The 20,205-nt window shown below is 51.0% G+C and overlaps 1 protein-coding gene across 5 annotated transcripts in view; it reads left to right on the top strand.

Moving 5' to 3' along the window:
- Nucleotides 1–5,460, top strand: part of PDE2A (phosphodiesterase 2A) — a 95,241-nt gene extending 89,781 nt beyond the window's left edge. For 3 of the 5 annotated variants that reach the window (XM_027039749.2, XM_027039751.2, XM_053203644.1), the window contains 7 exons: nucleotides 242–289; nucleotides 1,332–1,406; nucleotides 1,545–1,644; nucleotides 1,885–1,997; nucleotides 2,397–2,435; nucleotides 2,573–2,679; nucleotides 2,921–4,347. In XM_027039749.2, coding sequence (XP_026895550.1) covers nucleotides 242–289; nucleotides 1,332–1,406; nucleotides 1,545–1,644; nucleotides 1,885–1,997; nucleotides 2,397–2,435; nucleotides 2,573–2,679; nucleotides 2,921–3,131 — 693 coding nt within the window. In that variant the 3' untranslated portion in view covers nucleotides 3,132–4,347. Of the gene's footprint in view, nucleotides 1–241; nucleotides 290–1,331; nucleotides 1,407–1,544; nucleotides 1,645–1,884; nucleotides 1,998–2,396; nucleotides 2,436–2,572; nucleotides 2,680–2,920; nucleotides 4,348–4,984 lie in introns of those variants that run through there. The other 2 variants (XM_053203643.1, XM_053203642.1) reach the window with 2 other exon arrangements.
- The last annotated feature ends 14,745 nt before the right edge of the window (nucleotides 5,461–20,205 follow it).

Below are 20,205 nucleotides of genomic sequence, written 5' to 3'. Positions count from 1 at the left end.
TCCTCAGAGTGGGCACCCTCCTCAGGGCATCTGGGAGTCTCATTCCTCCAGCCTGAGGAGAGATGGGAGCTGGTGGGACCGGGAGCCGGTTTGGAGATGGGAGGAGGCTCTCCAAGGCTTTGCCTGGGCTCTGAGATGGGGGAATGGTGAGGGCAGGGAGGACAGGGCAATGCCTAGCCTAATATGGCAGGCACTTGCATCTGGATGTAAGGAGTAATGGAGATTTCCCGGGATTTTCCAGAAATCTGTGCTGGCTGCTCTCTACAGCTCCGAGGGCTCTGTCATGGAGGTACCACCATTCTGCCCAATATCCCTGTGCCCATCATCCTCTTAAGGCTGATGACTTACATAGTTAGACCATGACCCAGCTCCTCCTGTTCCCAAGCCGTGCTCTCCAGACAGGCTGTGAGAGCTGTAGCCATACCCCAGGGCATGTCGGGCTCATTTTGCTGGATGGGCTTGGAGGGGTGCAGGTGTGGATGGGGATGTGGGTCAGCCTGAAGGTCCTGCCCGAGTCCAGGTTTGCACAGGGAGCACTTGTATTTAGCATGTCTCTCTTGGCATATCTGGGAACACCCTGTTCCACCCCCACTCCACCAGGCCTGGGATGGCTCCACCTCCCGTCACACCCAGTTTTGCCTTAGGTTGTTTGAATTGTGTCTGCCCACCCCAGGATGGGAGCTTCTTGGGGCAGGGACAAAATCTGAGACCTCTCTGAATTCCCTGCACTTGGCATGGGGTCTGGCACAGAATAGGAGCTAAACCTGGGACAAGGTCACCTTGCCCCCTGCTGCCCGCTACAACATCCCTCTGGAGACTGCCCCTGCTTGCATACCCCTGGGAGATGAGAGGCTCACTCCCTCCCACGAGGCCTTGTGGCAGCCCCACTTCTGCCCTCTGCATTCTGTGCTCAGCCTGCTCTTTCTCTCAATGACAGCCCTTCAGCATCTGGAGACAGGGGCCTTGCCCTCACCTCATCACTGCCTTTCTTTGTCAGCAAACAAATGTTTGCTGCATGAATTAGTGTCTAGGACTCCAATGGATCATTTCAGAATCATTCCAGTTTGAGAAGTCCTCAGAGCTTGCCTTGTCATGTCCCTTCATGTGACAGCTGAGGGATCTGAAGCTCAGAGCCTGCGAGGACTTGCCCGGGGTCACACAGAGGGCTGAAACAGAACCCAGAAAGGGAACTAGGACCCCCGACTCCCCGTTTCTGCCTGCTCTGCTCACCTTGGGGGCTGGGGCTGCACCGGTCCTGCTCCCTCTCTTGGCATCAGTGGTCAGCAGAGCCCCCGGCCCCAGCTGGGCCCCCATCATTCCTCTCCCCACAGAGGCACCACTTCGCTCAGGCCATCGCCATTCTCAACACCCATGGTTGCAACATCTTTGACCACTTCTCCCGGAAGGTGATGGGGCCAGGGTTGGGGGTGAGGGAGTGGGAGCCCAGAGCTGGCCTGAGGCAGGAGAAGGAGCCGAGGGAGTGGGTGGGGGTGTCTGACAGGAGGCCCTGACACCTCCTCGCTCCCCTGCCCACCCTGGCCCAGGACTATCAGCGTATGCTGGACCTGATGCGGGACATCATCTTGGCCACCGATCTGGCCCACCACCTCCGCATCTTCAAGGACCTCCAGAAGATGGCCGAAGGTGCCTGTCTTTAAACCCCAGACCTTGGGGTTGGGAAAGGACCACCAAGAGGGGGATGTGCTGAGAGAGACCTACTCTCTCCAGCATCAACCCACCAAACCCAGGCAGAAGCAGCACCGACCCTTTGGCTCCCACCCAGGGTGCCGAATTTCATGGACCACATAGGTGGGCCCTGGGGACCTTGCCCTCAGAGAGAGGGGGTGGGGCCTCCTCTCCTTGACCACACGCTCTCCCCAACAGTGGGTTATGACCGAACGAACAAGCAACACCATAGCCTCCTCCTCTGCCTCCTTATGACCTCCTGTGACCTCTCTGACCAGACCAAGGGCTGGAAGACTACGAGGAAGATCGCAGTAAGTGCTGCCCCTCCCTGGGAGGGTGCAGGCTGCACACCCCGCCAAGTTTTTTGTGGCTCCTGCATCTTGCTCACCCTCTCTGTGCTGAGCTCAGCCTGGCTATATTTTGGGGAGACAGAAACCTAGACCACCTCAGGGGTGACAGATGGGGAGATTCAGAAAGGGGCATGGACTCACCAGGGGTCACACAGCAAGTCAGTGGCTGGCGGAAGGTGGACCAGAACTCAGCCACCGCTCCCGATCTGGGCCATCCCCCTGCCAAACTGGGGATGGTGCGGACAGACCCTGAAGGAGGGCTGAGGGATGCCTCAGTTTGCCAGTTTGGGAATGGGCTGTAGAGGAGCTCAGGTGGACGGATTCCACACACAAGTTGTGATGAGAGTGTTGGCCTTTCAGGAGCTGATCTACAAAGAGTTCTTCTCCCAGGGAGACTTGGTAAGTGGGGAGTGACTGCTGGTGTCAGGTTGTGGGGAGAGGGATCCTGGGCTGGGGCTGGGAGGGGCTGGGTTAGCTTCATCCTGGTACCTGATGGAGGGAGGAGGGGACCAGGCCTGATGACTCGCTGCCCGCAGGAGAAGGCCATGGGCAACAGACCGATGGAGATGATGGACCGGGAGAAGGCCTACATCCCTGAGCTGCAGATCAGCTTTATGGAGCATATCGCGATGCCTATTTACAAGTGAGAGAGCTCAGGGGGTCTGCTGGGGGTTGGGGGGGACAGGGCTGGCTGTGGCAGTCACAGCAGATGCAGGTGCTATCTCCTGTGGGCCCATAAACGGGCCCTTCACTTCATTTTCTCCTTGAGCGTCCAGTCCTATGCCTCACACTCTCGTGGAAGTTCTTCCTGCAGTAGAGCCCTAATCCTTCTTGCTACTCACAGTCTGATTTGTGACCCTGTCCATGTCCGTTTGCACCCCCAGGCTGCTGCAGGACCTGTTCCCCAAGGCGGCAGAGCTATATGAACGTGTGGCCTCTAACCGTGAGCACTGGACCAAAGTGTCTCACAAATTCACCATCCGCGGCCTCCCGAGCAACAACTCGCTGGACTTCCTGGATGAGGAGTACGAGGTGCCTCAGCTAGATGGCACTGGGGCCCCTGTCAATGGCTGTTTCAGCCTTGATGCTGAGTGAGCCCCCCCCCCTCCCCAGGACCCTTCCCTGCCCAGGCCTCCTCTCACAGCCCCCACTGGCCTGGCCGGGTGCCCTGGGACCAGAGCCACGGGTCCTAGGTTCTAGACCAGGACTTACCATGTGACCCTGAACAAGTACCGACCTTTCTGGGCCTCAGCTTTCCTGTCTGTGTAATGGAAGCAAGACTTCCAGCCTCACCAAGATTTTGTCATTTGTCCTCTGAGAGCACAGGGGTGACTGATGAGCAGCAAGCCCTGCTCTGCACTTCTGACCACATCTTGGCAAATCCTCCCCAGCCACTCCTCTGAGGCAGCCTGGATGGTCTCTCCTGGGCCCCATTCCTGCCCCATTAGATCTGTGCCCTCTTCCCTCTCCAGGGTCCTCATGCAAGGAGAAGGTGGGACATCTGAATGAGCAGAGAATAGGTCTTAGAAACAGTCATTAGCTCTGCTGGACAACTAGAAATAGCCACGGGGCCACTGAAGGTGCCCCTTAGGATCGCCACATACTTATGGTGGGCACTGGGACCTGGGGAGCTGCCAGAGGGGCAGCTCAGTGCTTTGGGCAGAGGGGGGTCAGGGAGAAAGCAGGATAGGAATGGTGGGCAGGAAGGATCCCAGGGCTGGAAGACAGGCTCCAATTGAGTCAATAATTCTTCCCCTGGCTGTGTGACCCTGGGCAAGTGACTTCCCCTATCTAGGTGAGACAGGAGGGTGGGACAATCTGTTTTCTAAGACCCCTTTTAGATATCAAAGTCCCCATGGCTCTGTGGAGTCCCAGGAGAAGCCATGGAATGTCCCTGCCACCCTAGGGCAAAGAGCCAACCCTGAGTCCTTCAGTGGCCCCCTGAGTGTCCCCCCCCCCCCCACTTAGTCCAAGCCCCTTCCCCATTCCTGCAGCCAGAGAGGGCGGCCTCAGCCCTGACAGGGCCGACTGGCAGGGCTCCTATCTTCTTCAAGGCCATATCTACCCGTGCCCTGGGGCTTGGGAGACCCCCCATAGGGCTGGGCTTCTTGGGTCAGCCCGGCTGCTGGCATCTCCCTTCTCTGTTTTGTTCTGTATATGTTGTGGGGTGGGGGGAGGGGGGCCACCTGCCTTACCTATTCTGAGTTGCCTTTAGAGAGATGCGTTTTTCTAGGATTCTGTGCAACTGTTGTATATGGTCCCGTGGGCTGACCGCTTTGTACATGAGAATAAATCTATTTCTTTCTACCAACCCTCCCCCTTGGGGCTATTTCCAGATATTGTACTTGGGGATGAGGGGAACAGAACTGGGGTAGGCAAATGCCCTTTAGAACTCCTTAGCTACTGGAGCCTCCAGCCCTTGTGTCTAGCCCCTCTTATAGGAGAGTCACAGACCTCCTGTGCCAGACTGTAGGGGCTTAGAGATATGGCGGCAGATGAGGAGACCTGGGCATGGAGCAGTGAGAGGGCATGTTGGCTGGCAGAGATTGTGGACTAGAAAGAAAAGAATTGAGGGGCTGAAGCAATCAAGGAGGCTGCCTGGAGGAGGCAGCCTAGAGCTCCTCCTAAACCCTCTGTCTTCTGGCTTGCTGGTCATGAATACCCATATAGCCAGGGCCTGGGCCTCTGAACCCCCTCCTTTCTTCCCTATCTGTGTCCCCATAAATCCTCCCCTGAGTCTGACTGTACACCAGATGCAACCCTGGGTTGTGTCTATGGAGTTAGTTCCCTGCTCTTCTGGTTGTGAGAGTGTTTGCCTCTGCACAGATAGAGAGGGGCAGACCCCAGATTGGACCATAAGGAGGATCTGACAGGCAAAAGTCTCTAAACCCACCCCCTGTCTCGCCTACATCCACCCCCCATTTCCTCTCCCTGTTCATCTCTTCCAGATCAGTAACGGTTGATATATTAAGGGCCGAACACTGGGATTTCCTTTCCTAGGAGATGGAGGAAAGAAGGACTGGGAGAAGATGATCGGGGCCATCCTGTGACACCTACAATGCCCCAGGTGCCAGCCTTTGGGACCACAGAGCCTATCTGTTTCTCCTGCTCCACAACTTGTCACTGTTTGGTATCTGCTCTTCTGGGCTATGGTCTCCAGGCTGCTAGCCTTCCCTTAAGAACTTGGGGTCCTGTCCCCTCCTTTGCCCAGCCCCTGCTTTGGGTTCCCCCCATGTGTCTCTGTCCTCTCACAGCACAGGACCCAGGCTGACCAGTGGACCCCCAGGTAGAGGCAGGTCAGTTCCTGATAGGGTCCAAGGCTGACAAGGGTCGGACAGGGGACAGCTCTTGTAATGGTGCACAGCTAACACCAGCATTGGTGTGGGTTGACAGGTGCTCCTCTGCCTGTGACCACCCCCGCGCCCCCCCCCCCCCCCCCCGCCGCCCACTTCAAATGTGTGACTCTCTTCTACCAGCCCTTGAACAAAGGAGGAGCACAGACAGCCTGTGTGCACGCTTCAGGGACCTCACTCCCCTTCCCTGCATCTGTTGTCTGTCCCCAGCTCAACCCACACTTGAGGACATTTAATCCCACTTGAGGCCCTTGTGTGACACATCCTTTCTCACCACCTGAGTGGACAGCTCACAAGTCTTTCCTCGTGCATGCAAGACCCCATGCCAAGACCACATTAGCCAAGAGCTAATTGTGCTTGTCCCTGGTCTGGAGAGTCTAACAGCCTGGTCAGGAAGATCTGGTCATGGGACCTGACAACCCCATGGGATGCTTGGCCATGGGGCTCCAGGCAGGATTATAACCCTGAGAAGCAAAGTAGTGAGGTTTGGGAGATGAACAGGTATTGTGTTCCTGTGGGCAGAAGGGGCCAAGCACTCCTGGTGGAAGGAACTGCTCATTAAAGGCACAGAAAAGGGGAGTGACCAGCACGCAGGGAATGAAGAGACAGAGGGAAGTACAGCCAGACCAAGGAGAGCCTCGAATGCCAGGCTGTGAAGTTTGGCTTTACTCTGAGCAGTGGGGGGACAGCGAACGTTTTCAGTAGGAGAGTGACTTGGACATGCATTTTAGAAAGATCCTGCTGGAAAGTAGAGAAAGGACTGCAGGGTTGAGGTTGGGCAGGGATCATTCTAGAGCTGATGCTCTGTGCCCTGGGCTGGCTGAGGGAGGGAGGGAGGGATTCAAGACTTCATGGAGGTGAGGACAGAGGGAGGACTAGGGGGTGGAATGTGGGTCCCACGAACAACCCTAGGTAGCTGCTCATTGCTACTCTAACCTGCAACCAGGTGTGGGGTGGAGTCCCTAGCAGGAGGTGAGCTCCTTGGGAAGAAGGAAGGAATAGCAGTTTGGGGCTGCCAGGGGAGGGGAAGGTCGGAGGAGGGGCGGGAGGATGAATGGGAAGACAGGTAGGAGGAGGGGGTCTGCAGAGAGTCAAAAGGCAGGTCCCACCTGATCTGAAAACACTAGACTTAGCCCCATGGCTTCTTGTAGCTGCCCAGCCCTTCCAACTTAATGATTTCATTTTACATAAAACTTCCCAATGATTCTTTGGAGTAGGTACCATTATTTCATTCTGTAGCCAAGTAGCTTGCAATTCACAGAAGTAATCCGCAAGCTTGAGATGTGAGCCCTGCCTACCTGAATCCCCTCCAATGGCTCTTTCTCTGGGAGAGAGGCAAGAGATTCAGGGGGTCAGAGTCTCTGTCTCTGTAGGAGTGTGGTGGGGGGTAGGAGTGGTGAGCAAGTGGGTTGGAGCCCCAAAAGAAGGATCTGAGATCAGTTCTGTGTAGTTGTGTTGTGGAAGTGGGAGGGGCAAGAGAAAAGAGGTGAAGTGGTTGGTGGCCTATAGTTAGCAGCTCATAGTCACCAGATGGCGCTCGATCCTTACTCTCCTCACCTCCCCTGAGGTCTAAGAAGGGTGTGGGGGAGGGGGCGGGGGGGCTCCTCTCCTTCCCACCCACTCATATACGCCCCTTTCATACTTACAGAGACACCTTCTCACACACAGACATGCACACACAGACCCACACGCTCATTCTCCTATAGGCAGACACACTCTTCAGTCTACAACGGTCTACACTGACTGTACACAGTCTACACTGGGTACACTGTACAGACTTCATAGGGAAAATGGGAAATGTTTCTTAGGGGCCTCCAAACTCCTTTAGCTGTTCACTGAATAGGACAGAGGCCTGCCAGTCTTACCTTAGTGAGGTCCCATGTCTCCTGGAGGTATCTGTTAAGTGGCCCCCCTCTGCGGAAGGATCCCTGGGAAGACAGTACCAGCTTTGTGATCAGGCATAGGTGGAACTCCTCCTCTGGGCGTAAAATAACTGGGAGACAGCACTGCCACGCTTGGTCCTGTGCTGTTGAAGCTGGAAAGTCAGAGCAGGAGCTAGCTGGAATATGCAGGGGCCTCAGGAGGAGGCTGGGCTCCAGGGTCTTGATATGTGGATGGGGGGGACCGGGACAGGAGGTGAGGTCCAGCCTGCAGATAGGCCAGGAAAGCAGGCTGGGTGGTGGGGAGGCGCAGGGGATGTGCCCAAGGCCTCAGCCCTCCCTCACTGCTCAGCTTCCCAGAGCTCAGTCCACTTGAGACTGTGGGGCCTGGAGGTGGGGAGCACAAGCAAGCCAAAGATGCCATGAGGTGGTCCAACAGCGTAGGGGCATGATGCAGGCGGACTGCAGGGAGATGCTGTTTTCTTAGCCTCAGCTGCAGTCTCCTGGAAGGAGCCCTGAGCAGGGAGGTGAAGGGGTTAGAGGCCTGAGCAGGAGCTGGGCCCCAGGGCAGTGGGGCAAGCCGCGTGTCCAAGGCTAGACTCTGGACAGTGCCTGGAAGAGAAGGGAGAGTGGGTCAACGGGAGAATGAGAGGAGGGAGGGGGAGGAGGCGGCATGATTGGTTTGGGGAGGATCAAGAACGTGAGGGGAAGCCTCCTATCTGACAGAAATTCGCACTGCTATGTTCTCTCTCCTGAAACACAAAGCAAGAGTTGTCACCACACACCACATCCCTCCTGGACTTCCTCTTCTCTCATGGCAGGATGAGCACTCGGATTCTTCCTCTCTGGTCTCAGTTTTCCTGTCTACAAACTGGGATGATGAGGCCCCTCTGGAGGCCTTCAGGAGGGTGTGCTGGGAGGGAAGCCCACTCTACTTCTAAGGAGCTGTGTGTGAGTGAAATCTGCATATAGATGCTGTGGCCAGACTGTTCTCTGAGGGCTTACAAGGATGGGTTCGTATTGGAAGCAGAGTACACCATCCGGTGTGAAGATTGGTGAGACAGGTGTGAAAATGGGAGGTGCTGCCATTCCTGCCAAGATGGCTGCCACTCTCCATTCCCAAGTCATCACTGGAGAAACTGCAGAACTGAGTGAGGAACGTGGGAATTCTGGGAACTAACAAAATAGCCTGGGATGCAGTGCGGTGGATAAGTTGGGGAGAGATAAAAGAAGCTGGATTGGAGGAAAGCACATACCTCACCCCATGTTGCCTTAGACGGTCAACTGTTGCCTGTCCCCTCACCTCTGCACAAACCCCTGGTGCTTCTTTATCCCCTTTTGGCAGTGGCTGGAGGAAAAGAACAATCTCTTAATTGGGAGGTTCTCCCAAGGCTGGGTGGGAATTATTGTCCCCTTTGTAGACAAGGGAAACTGAGGCTCAGAAACTCAGCTGGCAGCAACTTCCCTCAGAGCAAAAGTTGCTCATAGAGCATCCCCGGGGTCAGATGAGGAAACCCAGAAAGGACAGGGCCCTCTAAGATCATGTGGTACAGAGGCCAAACAGGGATGGGTTGGGTACCAGCTCCCATTTCCTGGCCCGAGGTTCTCTCCCCATCCCAGGGAGGGTAGGCTTCACATAGGCCCCACCCTGCAGGCATGGCCCTGGTGAGCTGGTTTGTCTCTCCCACATCACAGTGCCCCTGCATCTGCCTGGTGCTGGGGTGAGAGAGGGGAGAGGCAGGTCAGAGCAATAGGCTCTCTTTTATCTCCACATCTGCTTCTGAACATCAATCTGGCTCTCAGCTGAGACTCTGCAGGCAGTGTGTGCCCTTTAGGGGCATGTGGTTTCTGTCCCCCTTTAGACTGGGCGCCCCTCAATGGCAGGAAGAGATCTGTCCTGACTCTGGCTCGGTTCACAGTAGGTGCTCAAAGCAGGAATGTTGATTGATGGAAAGTGACGGAATCAGGGCTCCAGTGTGTGCGTTGATCACAACTCAATTGAACACTTGAGGGACACCCTCTGAAAATCTTCAGAATTCTCTCTCTATGCAGCTCTTTCATCTCTGGCACTCTGCCCTGTAAACTCTAGCCAACTGGGTCTTTTCAGATTCCCAACTCCATCCACTCAACTCAGGGAGACTTCCAGGCTTCACCGGGGATTCCCCCTCCCTGCACGGTGGCCTGGAAACTCTCTCTAGGCTGTCAGCCGGGCAATTGTAAAGCTTGCCACAATTTTCCTTTCTCTTAGGATCCCATTCCTTGCCTAGTAGTACCCAACCTCTTGAAAACTTTATATCATACATTTTGTCCATTTTGTTGTTGTTATTTCAAGGAGGTGGGTAAATCTAGCCTTTATGACTCCATCTTGGATGGGAGTACAAATCTATTAACTTTTATTGAAGTTTAGTACTGCATGTATGAATGTTGGTAGTCATTTGGATATTAATATTTTGGCTATTAAGAACAATGTTCCCCTGGACATTCTTGTATATGTATATATTGTGAATATCCCATCTTATGAATATATTTGTTTATCTGTTTCTACTGTTGACATATGGTATATGATCTGGAACCCTTGCTTTCTTCCTGAAAACACCCTTTTAGTGTCTCCTTTTGTGCAGGTCTGCTGCTGCTGAATTCTTCTGGCTTGTACTAGTTTGAGGATATCTGTTTCTCCTTCATTCTTTTAGGATGTTTTTGAAGCTGTTGAATTCTAGGTTAGGAAGTATTTTCTCTGAGCATCTTGGAGATGTTCTCTTTTTACTTCCATTGGTTCTGATGAGAAGTCAGCTATTGGTCTTGTTATTACTCCTTTGAAAGTAGTGGAATGCATCTCTGTAGCTGCTGTTAAGATTTTCTCTTAGTTTTTGATTTTCAGCAGTTTTATCACAATGTGCTTATTATGTATGTCTTTCTCTGTATCCTGCTTGAGATTTCTAATGCATCTTGAATCCGTGTGATTTTCCCTTTCGTCAATTCAGTCTTCATCAAATCTAGATAAGTGCATTTATCTTTGGGACAAGTAGTTCCCAAAGCATGCTAAAGAAGTATTCTACAAAATTTTGCTGAAATCCTGTGATAACAAGAGAGAAATAGTGATGCAGATATGGAGGAAATTATTTTATATGAACCGCTAGGTTCTTATCCTTGGGGTCCACACTCACACCCCTCCTCAGGAGAGGAGGAGACTCACCAGTGGCTGTCTCTCTCCTTAGCTACTGATCTATAAGCAAGGATCCATTCCTGACCAGATATCCCTACCTAGAATCAAGGCTTTCCACTTTCTGCCTAGTGGCTGGTGAGAAGGAAGGACTACTTTCTGTCTGTGTCCCTGGTTTAAGTTCGCCCCTGATCAACACTTATGTTTTAATGCAAAACACTTCAGTATTTCATTGTTTAGAACTGCTCCATATCAGAATAGAATTTTGGAATTGCCTACGTGACAATCAGTAGATCCCTGAGTGCAGAGTTCTAGCCTAATGAACTAAACGGTAGCCAGCAGCAGCCAAGATTCCCCTTCCCTGGTGGATTTCTCACTTTCTAACTCCTGTATGAGTTAGGCAGGCATCAGGGAGCTACCTTCACACTGTGTCTCTATCTCTACCACCTCGTTTGCTGTTTCAGTGGTGAATTCAGTGGTGAATTGAAGTGGAAGCACCTTTGTACCTGGTCTGGGTTACCATCCTCACCAATCTTTGCACCCAGGCAAACCCTCTGTGACATGGCCCAGTTCACTGGTCCACATACCTTTCCTGAACCCCAGATACAAACATCCAATTGCCCGACCCCTTCTAGATTGCCTTCCTGTGGCATAGAGGCTGGAAAACATTTCCCACATTCCTCTACAGCTCAGATTCCATCAGGAAGATGTCCTTGTGGGACACCTGGGTGGCTCAGTCAGTTAAGCGTATGACTCTTGATTTTGGCTCAGGTCATGATCTCATGGTTTGTGGGATCAAGCGCCACATCAGGCTCTGAACTGACGATGTGGAGCCTGGCTGGGATTCTCTCTCTCTCCCTCTCTCCCTGCCCTTCCCCCTCTCGTGCCCTCTCTCTCTCTCTCTCAAAATAAATAAACATTAAAAAATGAGAGAAAAAGTCCTTAAAAAAATAAGATGTCCTTGATAAGACACAGAGGTAGAAGTACATAATGGACATTGATGACTGCATGCAGTTAGACAGCATCACCTGAAAAGCATCTGTGATGGGGGTGCCCATGGAGGGGTTTCTAATAGGCAGCCATTCACATAGGTGCTAAGCAACAGGTGGCAGGGTGGTGATGTTTCCACTTGAAAACGGGTTGGGCGTTTTGGCTGGCCCTGACCTTCAGCCATGTAGCACTGAGCTCGATTCTCTTCTCCTTCTACTTAAGCGTAGATTACGGTGTGTACAACTAAGAATCTCAACTGATAGCGTTCTCTCAAAGCATTGATCCCATTGGTTGTAATTGCCTGTCTCCCCCAATAAAACATGATCCCCTTGAAGGGAGAGACTAAGTCTGGCTTATTTCTCTATCCTTAGTACCCAACATAGAGCCTAAGACAGAGTAGGCACTCAGCAAAAATGCTTAAATGAAAAGTGAGTCGTAAATCCACTCCGAGTGACTGCATCCATCGAGGGATCTGTGGCTGGCCTGCGTGTCTTGAGGAGTGTCTCAGTAATCACGGACGTGCAAGAGTTACCTCATTCAACTGAAGAAAATATCTTGTTCAGTATCACCACACCTGCGTGACGAACAGTCAGGCTTCCCTTCAGAGGAAATCATGTTCACGGTGGAGTCATGCTTGCATGACCAGTGCTGAACATCATTTAAAACAAACTGGCTTCCAGAACACTGGCAGGCTCCAGGATACACAGTGATGTTAACCGTGAGTGGGGCATGTGGAAGTAGGACAGAGAAAAATCAAATTTATACCAGATCATCATCAAATGAATTTTAAAATATCACCAATGGAAAATTCCTCCCTAAAGAAATGTCACCCCAAACTTCTCCTATGCATCTGTTTTCCATCTCCTAATGCAATCTATGACTCCTTATTCCTGGGTCCTCCTAGTGACCAAACACAGGCCCCCAGTTTTGTAGTCTCTCTTATCCCCTTAGTTTTTTCACGACACTCTTCTAAGTTGCCAGATGGGTTTACTCGAACCCTCTTGGCAGCTGGCGGATAGCTCACCAAGGAAGTGTTTCAGTAGTAAGAGCGCAGTGGTTAAGGGTATGGTATCTGGCATAAGAATTCTGTGTTCTGCCATTCCTTGCTGTGTGGCTTTGTGTAAGGACTTACCTTCCCCAGGTCTCAATTTCCTCATCTGTCAAGTGGGGATAATAATAAATCTCCTCAAGGCTGCCGTGAGGATTAAATGAGAAAAGGCGTGAAAGCCTTTGGCTCCAGTCAAAACTGCCAGCTGTGTGAATTGAAGGGTTTCATCAGGGCATATTCCTGGCATGAGGAGCATAACTTTGTCTTTGACAAAGGCTGAGGGGTCAGAAGAGAGCTCCCAGGGAAAGGACTTTGGCCTCAGAGACAGAAAGGGCAGGTTCAAAAGAGGTTTGGAAGAGGTTAACTGTGGCATTCTGGGGTAGTGTATTGAATTGTGTCCACACCCTGCCCCCAACCAAAGGTAAGTTCAAGTCCCAATCCCTGATAACTGAGAACATGACCTTCTCTGGAAATAGGATCTTTGCAGATGTGATTAAGTTGAGGTCCTTATAAGAAGGAGGAAATTTAGACAGACACACAGATGGAGGCAGAGATGGGATGATGTCACAAGTCAATCCACACCAAGGACTGCCACCAGCACCAGAAGCTGGGAGCGAGTCAGGGCAAGATCCTCCCCTAGACCCCTCAGGGAGAGCGTGACCCTGCCAGCACTCACTTCAGCCTTCTAGACTCCGGAACCGTGAGACAACACGTTTCTGATGTTTGAAGCCACCCAGTTGATGGTACTTTGTTTCAGCAGCCCAAGGACACCAACACGAGGGTTTGAGGAAGGGAGGGGGTACCTCAGGGCACAGGGATTGGAGGGAGGAGGGGACATTTTTCACCTTTGGTGTCTTGGGTCCAGTTGGCAGGACAGCCCAATCACTGACCACCATCTGGAAGGGACACACAAACTGCTGGCTTCCTTGCCCAGAGAGGGGACAACTCCTCCGTGCCATCTTTGATTTATGCTCCTTATTTCCTTCCCTCATCAGACCAAAACTAGGGTTTCCTGAGACCACACCCATCCTCAGCTCTTTCCCCTTTATTGTCCCACATGCTTCACTCCCTTACAGGTTGTTTCTGACAAGCAGCCCCATCCCTATCAACCACGTGGTCATCGTCACTCAGAGTGTTCATTACAAATTTCCCCAGGCCCAGCCTTGTGTGAGCTGCTGGGGGCGGTGGTGACACAAAAGCTTTAAAGCAGGGCCCTGCCCAGAGGGAGCTCGGAGAATTCTGGGTGAAACCCTTATTGATTAATCAACTGGTTAATAGTGAAACACACATTTGTTGAAAACATACTATGTGATGTCCATGGCTGGGCATCGGAGAGGCTGTAGAGAGGTCAACAAAATCAGACACCCAACTTACAGGCTAATTGAGGGATAGACATCAATCAAACAGACTGACAAGCAGGGACATCTGGATGGCTCAGTCAGTACAGCCTGTGACTCGATCTCAGGGTTGTGAGTTCAAGCCCTGCATAGAGCTTACTTTAAAAACAAACACAAGGACGACTGGGTAGCTCAGTCAGTTGGGTGACTGCTCTTGAGTTCAGCTCAGGTCGTGAGCTTGCGGTTCATGGGTTTGAGCCCCACGTGGGGCTCTGTGCTGACAGTGTGGAGCCTGGTTGGGATTCTCTCTCTTCCTCTCTCCCTATAAATAAATAAATAAATAAATAAAAACTGACTCACAAGCAAATGTAAAATGATAGTTGTGCCAAAGGGACCATTAAAGAAGAGTAGATGCTGTAAGAGCCTCTGACAAGAGGATTTGACCTGGTCATGGTGGTCAGGGAGTCTCAGCAGAAGGAGAGCACCCAGGCTAAGGTCCGAGGTAAGCGAGAATGGAGGAAACAGCATGTGCGAAGATTCCAAGGCAGGAGGAAGCACAAGAAGGAGGGACTTCAGGAAGGTCAGGGGAGGAGGTGGTTGGGAGACTATGGACTATGAGAGGGAGCAGAGACAGCAGAAGATGAGGCAAGGGAGGCAGGCAGAGGCCAGGCTGTGTTACGGAGTTTCAGCTTTATCCCCAAAGGAATGAATGTCAAGGGTTTGCATTAGGCAGGTGAGCAGGTCGGAAACTGAGACAAGCACCCTGGCTGTGCATGGAGAAGAGACTGGGGGAGAAGCTGGGTGCCGTGGGTAGTTAGGGAGCTCTTGTAGCAGTTCAGGTGAGCACGTGATGGTAATGTGGGCCGAGGTCACAGAGGACTGAGAGAGGTGTACAGGTTGGAGAGACAGCCTTGGCAATGGGTTGGAGATGGTGACTGGGAGGGAGAAAGAAGGTTGATGATGACTTTTAGTTTTCTGGTTTGTGCACCTAGTTGGATGTTGGTGCCACGTGCAGGGAAAAGGCGTCCTGGAAGAGGACCAGATTTGGAGGAGAGAACCCTAAATTCAAGCAAAGTTCTTTGTAAACTCTATGGTTGCAACGAGTATCAGCTGCTACCACCTACTCATTAAAAAATTTTTTTGAATAAATGCTGAGCCCTGTGCCAAGAGCTGGAGATGAAAGGGAAGGAAATTAGCATTTGATGCACAACTCTGTAAGGCAGCAGAGGCTAGAGAGATTAAAATGGGCATCGTGATGTGCGACAGACTTGGTTTTGAGACCTGGCTCTAGAACTTCCTCACTGTATGACCTTGGGCAAATCACCTAACCTCTGCGTGTCTCAGGAACATCTGTAAAATGAGATTTACATCCCTGTCTCCTAGAATGTTCTATGGCTCTAGTGACAACACACGTGGTGCCTTTAGCACAGTGCTTTGCATACAGTTAGTGCTTACTAAAAAGATGCTATTAAAAAAAAAAGATGCTATTGTTGGTTCTCTATGGGAGGCCTGGTCATATGTCATTTTATCTAATCTCTACCACTACCTCTTAAGCAGAGATTATCACTGTATCTCATTTTACAGATAAGGCAGCCCTGCTGATTGCCTAGCCAACCAACAGCGTTTCCCCTCTTCCTCATAGGATTTGCCTGGGTGCTCATTATTCCATATTCAGGAAAGCTGCCCCCCTCTCTTGCCTCAGGGGGTGATCCTGATTAGTCTAAATTAATCATGGCAATTCCATTCCCCTATCCAATGACTGATTTAGGAAATTATGTGGTCCATTCCTACCCAGTTATGAACTTCGAAGCTGCCCAGGAATGTCCCTGTTTTAGTATTGGTAGTGCTGAGTCCCTGGAAATCTGTCAGTCCTGGGCACACTAGGATGGTTGGTCACCCTACTGGCCACGGAGACCTGAGGAGAAGACTTCTACAGGGATAGGGGTATGGGGGGGGGGGGTGCGTCTGGAAATTTTTTTCCTTGTTAAGAATGAGTGGTAAAAAAACAACAAAAAGAATAAATGGTAATGACGTACACAGGAGAACACGGCCTTCTTTGCTGAATGTCTTTGTTTCACAGTACTGTATTTGGAGCTGCTGTGGCCATCCTGTGACCACCAGAGGAGACAAGCAGCATGCTGAAGATGGCAGGGTGAAGAAATGGAAAATAGCTGGGTCCTTGAGGACACTGCTGTAATGGAAGTGCTTAGCTCAGGAGTTCTTGCTATGACAGTAATAAACTACAATACCTGCTAATATCTGTTACTTGCAGCCAAAAGCATCCTGGGGAGCCTGGGTGGCTCAGGTGGTTAAGCATCCAACTTTGGCTCCAATCATGATTTTGCAGTTCATGAGTTCGAGCTCCGCATGGGGTTCTACACTGGTGGTTCAGAGCCTGCTTGGGATTCTCTCTCTCTCTCTCTCTCTCTCTCTGTCTCTCTTTCTCTCTGCCCATTCCACACTTGTGCTGTCTCTCTCTCAAAAAACAAAAACAAAGAAACAAACAACAACAACAAAAAAAAAACCCAAAAGCATCCTGATGCAAAATGGCACCCAGCTGCAAAGAGGCAGAGCTGGTCTAAACCCATCTCCGTCTTGGTGCTCATATTGCAATACTAAATTGTAGGACAGTATAAGTTCTGGGAGCAACTCCATTTGTCTAGGACAGTGTTGCATCAAGTGTGTTACTCCCATGGGATGCTCTCTGCACAAGGATTCCATGGTCAAATGGGCTTGAGGGACATGACATGCTATACTCTCACCAACACATATTAATTATGGGAAGTCGTACAGAAAAGAAATCTGTTTATCTTGGGTTAATTCAGAGTTTCCTAAAGTCACTTCAATGTGGAATTTTTAGTTTCTGTTTTGGTTTTGTGACTCTCTCAGGTGTTCCTCGGAACACAGTTTGGGAAATGGTGAAGTAACCGACGAAGAGGCTGACTGGAGCATGAGACCTCAGCTTTGGGCTCTGGTTAGGAGACCACATCCTTCGGTTTGCTTGTGGTCAGATATGATTACCAATAGTGACCCCTCCCCTCTTGAGAGCCTTCCAAGTTAGGATGATCAACTATGTGATCACCTGGCTCCAGGTGAGGAGGGCTTCCTGAGAGAGGAGGAAGTAAGAGGCTCTTCAGGATGCGAGAGCCATGTCTCCTCAGCCTTCCAGCAGAAAGGTAAGGCCAGAGTGTACCAGCTGGGGCTGGGGCTGGGGCTGGGGCGAGGGCACTGTGTGGCCGAAAGACTGAGGGGTATGGAGTTAAGCTGTGGCATGTGCTGTGTGTGTGATTCAGAAAGGGAGATGGGGGTGGGTACAGGGCCATTAGCCTGGGTGGGCAGAGAGGAATGGCAGAGGCTTGCAGGCTGCAGAGACATGGGGGTGGCCTGGGTCCGGAGGCCGCACAACACCCATAGCAGGTGTCCCCTTGGGCCAGTACTGCTACCTACTCCAGGAAGCAGGGTTGTCTAATGAGTGGCTTGGACAAGGGGAACCAGATGTATAGTCCATTTGGGAAGGCAGAGGCCTAAAGGAAGGGAAGGAAGTGACCCAGTCCTGAGTTTGTTAATCCTGTCCCCTCCAGTCCCACGTTTTTCTTTTGTTTGTCGTCTGTGTCCCTCATTGGAACTGATGCTCTTTGAGGTCAGGTACTGTGTGTGTTCCGCTCACATTTGTATCCGTAGCACCTGGAGCAGTTCCCCATCCATAGCAAAGGCTCAATAAATATGTGTTGAATAAATGCATGAGAGGGAGGAAAATATCTTTCTAAACCAGACGGGCATTAAGACTTAATGAGCCTCTACTGTGCACTGGGGGCTTGCCAGCAGGCATCTCCTTTAGCTCACCTGCGTGGCAGAGATCACGGAGGGGCTAATGACAAGTCAGCAAATCCCATTCCTCTTCCGAGGCCCCGTTGAAGCCCCTCATCCTGCAGGAAACTTCTCCATCTCAGCCACTTCCCCTTCACTGAGCTTTCTCTCCTCCAAGCTTTATAAAATCCAGCTCTCAGCTGCATGCTGTTCAGTGCGGTATTTCATCAGACCTCCTCCCACTTGACTGTAAACACTCTAAGAACAGAGGCTACATCGCTGTTTCCAAGTCTCCCCCACAGCACCAAGAGCTGAAAAGAACAAAAACGAAGAAAAGCAACTGTGTGTATTTGTTACTTGATGGGTTTATCTTTAACACTGGTTCCAGCCTGACCTTGACTCGGACCACTCTTCTGGCAGTCCTGCCATTCTGTGTATTCTGCCTCAGTGAGGAATGCTTTCTCCTCTGGAATAGAACACCTGACAAGCAGTGTCTTAAACAATCAGGTCACTTAATTATCTCACACAAGGAGAGGGCTGGAGGCAGGCTGGGGCAGGGCTTCAACGATGCCAGCACACCCAACGTGGCTTCCGGCTCTGCCACCTTTAGCATGCTGGCTTGTTGCTTCATGGTACAAGATGAAGTTTTAAGCTTCACATCTATATTCCAGGCAGGAAGATGGGAGAAAGAGCCCATCTTCTAGCCCAAGTGTTCTTTTGGTAAGAAAAGCAAGGGGCGCCTGGGTGGCTCAGTCAGTTGGGCATCTGTCTTTGGCTCAGGTCATGATCTCACAGTTCGTGGGTTGAACCCCATGTTGGGCTCTGTGCTGACAGCTCAGAGCCTGGAGCCTGCTTCAGATTCTGTGTCTCCCTCTCTCTGTCCCTTATCTACTTGCACTCTCTCTCTCTCTCTCTCTCTCTCTAAATAAATAAAGCATTTAAAAAAAAGAAAAGTGAAGGCTTTCCCAGAAGCCTCTAGTAGACTTCTGTTCCATTTTATTGGTCACACTAAATAAAAGAATCTGAGAAAACAACTAGGTTTTCCAGACTTTATAGTTAGGGGACAAAGGAAAAGTGGTTTGAGAATGAGTGTTGCATTAGCCCACCAAGAGTGTTTGCTATATAAGCTATAGAAGGAAGAGAGAAAAAAAAATCGTCAGATTTGTCATTCACTCAGACCAGCTATTCTGAAATCTCTTCATCCCACGCAGGACCCTGCTTAGATTGGTTTGTTCCCCGGGAGACACTCTACGTTCTCGGCTATACATAAACACAGATACTTACAGACATAAAAGGCATAGCCCCTGACTTTCAGAGCCACACAGTCAGATGGTGAGGATGTGAAGGGCTGGCAGAGATAGAGCCGTCATCTCAGGAATGTGTGCTATGGCTTGTGCATAGAAAGGTAGGAGAGGAGGAGAGTCTAACTGTGGTTGGGGGTGGCCAGGGAAGGCTGCCCAGAAGTAGTGACACATGGGGTTGAAATGGCGGTTAAGGATATGAGGAAGGGGCTGGCAGGGCGTTCCAGATGGCAGAAAGCGCATAGGCAGCGGCACAGTGCGGGGAAGAGAGCACAGTGCAGTTGAGGAGCATCACAAAGTCCTGTTTTGCCGGCGTGTAGGATGCCTGGTGGAGAGAGAGGAGGCTGGCGGGGCCAGATCATGAAATGCATGATGTCTGCTGCTAGAGGCTCAGGTCTCCAGCTTGGGCGCCTGGGTAGATGGCGGTGCCATTTTGTGAGATAGGAATCACTGAACTTAGTTTGGTAATGTTGACTTCGGGGGCCTCAAGCTGTTCCTACTCCACATGAATTTCCAGGACAATCTCATCCACGTCAGTTACCATCGTATGACTCCTAAACCTATAGGCCTCGTTCAGATCTCTTTTCTATATTCCCGGCCTGCATTTCGAATGGAGCTTTAGCTACATGACAACCATGCCCAAAATTAGTAGCTTAAAACAAGAACCATATATTTAGTCTCCGAATACGTAGGTTGGCAATTTTGGTGGGGGGGCTCAGAAATTGTCTCCCTTGAAGACTAAAAGGATATGGGGTGCCTGGGTGGCTTAGTTGGTTAAGCGTCCGACTTTGGCTCAGGTCATGATCTCACAGTTTGTGAGTTCGAGCCCCGCATCAGGCTCTGTGCTGACAGCTCAGAGCCTGGAGCCTGCTTCGGATTCTGTGCCTCCCTCTCTCTCTGCCCCTTCTCCTCTCCTGCTCTCCTTCTCTCTCTCTTAAAAATAAATAAACATTCAAAAAAATTTTTTAAAGACTAAAAGGATAGAGGGTGGTGGTTCCCATTATATCCCCCATTTATTCTACCTGTATTAGGGTCTGCAAAAACCATGTGGCTCGTGTTGGATGATGTGATAACCACAAATGATAACTTCAAATGCAGCTCTTATGCTGGATGTAGTATCTTTATTGGAATAGATCAGCACAATCTCTGGCGCTTGCCTTCAATTCTGTCAGTGTGTGCTTTCCAGTCCCCATTAGTAAAGAGATCCAAAAGCAGTTCACAAATAAATGAGCGGTAGTACTCATTTACAGTCTTGCTCCCAAGACTATAACTCTCCTTCTCTGTCACAAAGAC

Source organism: Acinonyx jubatus, chromosome D1 (genome assembly GCF_027475565.1).
Source record: "Acinonyx jubatus isolate Ajub_Pintada_27869175 chromosome D1, VMU_Ajub_asm_v1.0, whole genome shotgun sequence".
In the NCBI taxonomy this organism is placed as follows: domain Eukaryota; kingdom Metazoa; phylum Chordata; class Mammalia; order Carnivora; family Felidae; genus Acinonyx; species Acinonyx jubatus.
The sequence above is the reverse complement of the archived record's forward strand: the minus strand, read 5'-3'. Positions and strand labels throughout refer to the sequence as shown.